General features: G+C 43.2%; 1 protein-coding gene across 1 annotated transcript in view; it reads left to right on the top strand.

Annotated features, from left to right (window-relative positions):
- Positions 1 to 6000, top strand: part of n4bp3 (NEDD4 binding protein 3) — a 174061-nt gene that overhangs the window by 155680 nt on the left and 12381 nt on the right. Inside the window, exon 4 of the mRNA XM_065018423.1 lies at positions 2764 to 2973. Coding sequence (XP_064874495.1) covers positions 2764 to 2973 — 210 coding nt within the window. The remainder of the gene's footprint in view (positions 1 to 2763; positions 2974 to 6000) is intronic.

Here is a 6000-nt window from a genome sequence, read left to right on the forward strand (position 1 = left end):
GCAGGAGGTTAGGAAGTGCAGCTCAGTTTCCACCTCATTTTGTGGGCTGTTAATGATATTGCAGAGGATTTTACTCATATTTGACCCCATTAACTACCGCGGGGGTAGTTAATGGGGTCAAATTTGTCTACACTTTTGTGGATTGGGGTGATCAGTCCTTGGTTCCAAATATTGGGGAAGATGCCAGAGCTAAGGATGATGTTAAAGAGTTTTAGTATAGCCAGTTGGAATTTTTGGTTTGTATATTTGATCATTTCATTGAGGACACCATCAACACCACAGGCCTTTTTGGGTTGGAGGGTTTGTATTTTGTCTCGTAGTTCATTCAAGGTAATTAGAGAATCCAGTGGGTTCTGGTAGTCTTTAATAGTTTATTCTAAGATTTGTATTTGATCATGTTAATGTTTTTGTTGTTTGTTATAGTGCCAAAAGGATTGGAGAAGTGGTTTATCAATACATCTCCATTTTAGATAGATACCTCTTTATGTTGTTGTTTGTTATAGAGCCAAAATGATTGGAGATGTGGTTTATCAATACATCTCCATTTTAGATAGATACCTTTTATGTTGTTGTTTGTTATAGATCCAAAAGGATTGGAGAAGTGGTTTATCAATACATCTCCATTTTAGATAGATACCTCTTTATGTTGTTGTTTGTTATAGAGCCAAAAGGATTGGACATGTGGTTTATCAATACATCTCCATTTTAGATAGATACCTCTTTATGTTGTTGTTTGTTATAGTGCCAAAAGGATTGGAGAAGTGGTTTATCAATACATCTCCATTTTAGATAGATACCTCTTTATGTTGTTGTTTGTTATAGAGCCAAAAGGATTGGAGAAGTGGTTTATCAATACATCTCCATTTTAGATAGATACCTCTTTATGTTGTTGTTTGTTATAGAGCCAAAAGGATTGGAGATGTGGTTTATCAATACATCTCCATTTTAGATAGATACCTCTTTATGTTGTTGTTTGTTATAGAGCCAAAAGGATTGGAGAAGTGGTTTATCAATACATCTCCATTTTAGATAGATACCTCTTTATGTTGTTGTTTGTTATAGATCCAAAAGGATTGGAGAAGTGGTTTATCAATACATCTCCATTTTAGATAGATACCTCTTTATGTTGTTGTTTGTTATAGAGCCAAAAGGATTGGAGAAGTGGTTTATCAATACATCTCCATTTTAGATAGATACCTCTTTATGTTGTTGTTTGTTATAGAGCCAAAAGGATTGGAGAAGTGGTTTATCAATACATCTCCATTTTAGATAGATACCTCTTTATGTTGTTGTTTGTTATAGAGCCAAAAGGATTGGAGATGTGGTTTATCAATACATCTCCATTTTAGATAGATACCTCTTTATGTTGTTGTTTGTTATAGAGCCAAAAGGATTGGAGATGGTGGATTTTAGATAGAGTTGTTGTTTTAATAGATCCAAAAGGATCTCTCCATTTTAGATAGATACCTCTTTATGTTGTTGTTTGTTATAGATCCAAAAGGATTGGAGATGTGGTTTATCAATACATCTCCATTTTAGATAGATACCTCTTTATGTTGTTGTTTGTTTAGTGTTTTCCAGAAGTGGTTAGAGTCTATGGATCCTTCAATTACATTGAGCTGCTTTCTGATGTGCTGTTCCTTATTTTTCCGTGGTGTATTTCTGTATTGTTTTATGGGGGATGTGGCTGGTAGTGTTGTGGTCTGGATGTAGGTCCTCTTGGCGTGGGTCCTCTATGTGTAGGTCCAGGGGGGGTCCCGCAGGTCTGGGAGAGTGTCTCGCTGGTCTGGACAGGGTTTCTATTGATCTGTTGCTCCTGTGTGAAGTGTTGGGGCGATGTCCTTTAGAGGCCGGGCAAAGGTGGGCACTGCTGCCTTGTAGAGGTGGACCTGGTCATAGAGGCTGTTCAAGTCCATGGTGGAGTGGTGGGCTCTCTCTGTCTCTTTACCTCTAGCCATCTCTGCCTTTACTGCTCCTTCTCTCGCTCTCTCTCACTCACTCTCGCTATCTCTCTCTCTCTCTCTCACTCACTCACTCACTCACTCACTCACTCACTCTCGCTCTCTCTCTCTCTCTCTCTCTCTCTCTCTCACTCTCTCTCTCTCTCTCTCTCTCTCTCTCTCTCTCTCTCTCTCTCACTCACTCTCTCGCTCTCTCTCTCTCTCTCTCTCACCTTCTATCTCTGCACCTTTTTCTAATGATTTACCTCTCTTTCTCCCAAGTCTCTGCCTTTCTTTCTCTCTCATTTCTCCCTCACTTCTACCTCTCTCTATAACCCTCCCTGTCTGTCTCTCTATACCTCTCTACCTGTCTCTCTATACCTCTCTACCTGTCTGTCTCTCTATACCTCTCTCCCTGTCTGTCTCTCTGGACCTCTCTACCTGTCTCTCTATATATACCTCTCTACCTGTCTGTCTCTCTATACCTCTCTACCTGTCTGTCTCTCTATACCTCTCTACCTGTCTCTCTATACCTCTCTACCTGTCTGTCTCTCTATACCTCTCTCCCTGTCTGTCTCTCTGGACCTCTCTACCTGTCTCTCTATACCTCTCTACCTGTCTCTCTCTACCTCTCTACCTGTCTCTCTATACCTCTCTACCTGTCTCTCTCACTCCACCCTGACAGTTTCAGGTACTAACTATTCTTCCCTCCCTCCCTCCCTCCCTCCCTCCCTCCCTCCCTCCCTCTCTCTCTCTCTCTCTCTCTCTCTCTCTCTCTCTCTCTCTCTCTCTCTCTCTCTCTCTCCCCTTCTTCTCCCTCCAGTCTCGTCTCAGGCCGTCTGCCTTCAAGCCCGTCACACCCAAGAACTTCAGTTCCATGCAGAACCTCTACTCTGCCAAGATGGAGGACTCAGACCAGGGCCTGTCCAACGGGCTCCACCGGGCCTACGCACACACACCTAGAGCTGTCTCCACCTCCTCTTCCTCCTCCTCACCCTCCCGCCACGGAGGACCCACCTCCAGCGGAACCAAGGTGCCCCACCACATGCCACCGTTTTAGTCTGGGGATTTCTGTCTGCTCCTGAAGCATGTACAGTGTCTGTGTGGTGTCCTTTTTAAACATATGGAAGGGACTTCATCAATACATTAGGATGTAGGAAACTACATTAGGAAACTAGTTCATATTAATTATCAATACATTAGGATGTAGGAAACTACATTAGGAAACTAGTTCATATTAATTATCAATACATTAGGATGTAGGAAACTACATTAGGAAACTAGTTCATATTAATTATCAATACAGTCAAATGTACAATAATTATGATGATGATGATGATTAGATAACTAGTTCATATTAATGGTACATTTGTATGGGGATTCTGATAGTTATGGTGATGATGATGATGATGATGATTAGATAACAGTCATGTTGTGATACAGGCGGTGGTGTCAGTGCGTGGTCTGAGTCAGGAGGATGATGATGATGATGATAACAGTTGGTATTAATGTTGTGATACAGGCGGTGGTGTCAGTGCGTGGTCTGAGTCAGGAGGATGATGATGATAACAGTTGGTATTAATGTTGTGATACAGGCGGTGGTGTCAGTGCGTGGTCTGAGTCAGGAGGATGATGATGATAACAGTTGGTATTAATGTTGTGATACAGGCGGTGGTGTCAGTGCGTGGTCTGAGTCAGGAGGATGATGATGATGATGATAACAGTTGGTATTAATATTGTGATACAGGCGGTAGCGTCAGTGCGTGGTCTGAGTCAGGAGGATGATGATGATGATGATAACAGTTGGTATTAATGTTGTGATACAGGCGGTGGTGTCAGTGCGTGGTCTGAGTCAGGAGGATGATGATGATGATGATGATAACAGTTGGTATTAATGTTGTGATACAGGCGGTGGTGTCAGTGCGTGGTCTGAGTCAGGAGGATGATGATGATAACAGTTGGTATTAATGTTGTGATACAGGCGGTGGTGTCAGTGCATGGTCTGAGTCAGGAGGATGATGATGATGATGATAACAGTTGGTATTAATGTTGTGATACAGGCGGTGGTGTCAGTGCATGGTCTGAGTCAGGAGGATGATGATGATGATGATAACAGTTGGTATTAATGTTGTGATACAGGCGGTGGTGTCAGTGCGTGGTCTGAGTCAGGAGGATGATGATGATAACAGTTGGTATTAATGTTGTGATACAGGCGGTGGCGTCAGTGCGTGGTCTGAGTCAGGAGGATGATGATGATAACAGTTGGTATTAATGTTGTGATACAGGCGGTAGTGTCAGTGCGTGGTCTGAGTCAGGAGGATGATGATGATGATGATGATAACAGTTGGTATTAATGTTGTGATACAGGCGGTGGCGTCAGTGCGTGGTCTGAGTCAGGAGGATGATGATGATAACAGTTGGTATTAATGTTGTGATACAGGCGGTGGCGTCAGTGCGTGGTCTGAGTCAGGAGGATGATGATGATAACAGTTGGTATTAATGTTGTGATACAGGCGGTGGCGTCAGTGCGTGGTCTGAGTCAGGAGGATGATGATGATGATGATGATAACAGTTGGTATTAATGTTGTGATACAGGCGGTAGCGTCAGTGCGTGGTCTGAGTCAGGATGATGATGATGATAACAGTTGGTATTAATGTTGTGATACAGGCGGTGGCGTCAGTGCGTGGTCTGAGTCAGGAGGATGATGATGATGATGATAACAGTTGGTATTAATGTTGTGATACAGGCGGTGGCGTCAGTGCGTGGTCTGAGTCAGGAGGATGATGATGATGATGATAACAGTTGGTATTAATGTTGTGATACAGGCGGTAGTGTCAGTGCGTGGTCTGAGTCAGGAGGATGATGATGATGATGATAACAGTTGGTATTAATGTTGTGATACAGGCGGTGGTGTCAGTGCGTGGTCTGAGTCAGGAGGATGATGATGATGATGATAACAGTTGGTATTAATGTTGTGATACAGGCGGTAGCGTCAGTGCGTGGTCTGAGTCAGGAGGATGATGATGATGATGATAACAGTTGGTATTAATGTTGTGATACAGGCGGTGGCGTCAGTGCGTGGTCTGAGTCAGGAGGATGATGATGATGATGATGATAACAGTTGGTATTAATGTTGTGATACAGGCGGTGGTGTCAGTGCGTGGTCTGAGTCAGGAGGATGATGATGATAACAGTTGGTATTAATGTTGTGATACAGGCGGTAGTGTCAGTGCGTGGTCTGAGTCAGGAGGATGATGATGATGATAACAGTTGGTATTAATGTTGTGATACAGGCGGTAGTGTCAGTGCGTGGTCTGAGTCAGGAGGATGATGATGATAACAGTTGGTATTAATGTTGTGATACAGGCGGTAGCGTCAGTGCGTGGTCTGAGTCAGGAGGATGATGATGATGATGATAACAGTTGGTATTAATATTGTGATACAGGCGGTAGCGTCAGTGCGTGGTCTGAGTCAGGAGGATGATGATGATGATGATAACAGTTGGTATTAATGTTGTGATACAGGCGGTAGCGTCAGTGCGTGGTCTGAGTCAGGAGGATGATGATGATAACAGTTGGTATTAATGTTGTGATACAGGCGGTGGTGTCAGTGCGTGGTCTGAGTCAGGAGGATGATGATGATAACAGTTGGTATTAATGTTGTGATACAGGCGGTAGTGTCAGTGCGTGGTCTGAGTCAGGAGGATGATGATGATGATGATGATAACAGTTGGTATTAATGTTGTGATACAGGCGGTAGCGTCAGTGCGTGGTCTGAGTCAGGAGGATGATGATGATAACAGTTGGTATTAATGTTGTGATACAGGCGGTAGCGTCAGTGCGTGGTCTGAGTCAGGAGGATGATGATGATGATGATAACAGTTGGTATTAATGTTGTGATACAGGCGGTGGTGTCAGTGCGTGGTCTGAGTCAGGAGGATGATGATGATGATGATAACAGTTGGTATTAATGTTGTGATACAGGCGGTGGCGTCAGTGCGTGGTCTGAGTCAGGAGGATGATGATGATGATGATAACAGTTGGTATTAATGTTGTGATA

The sequence above is a fragment of the Oncorhynchus nerka genome, linkage group LG5 (assembly GCF_034236695.1).
Source record: "Oncorhynchus nerka isolate Pitt River linkage group LG5, Oner_Uvic_2.0, whole genome shotgun sequence".
Classification (NCBI taxonomy): Eukaryota; Metazoa; Chordata; class Actinopteri; order Salmoniformes; family Salmonidae; genus Oncorhynchus; species Oncorhynchus nerka.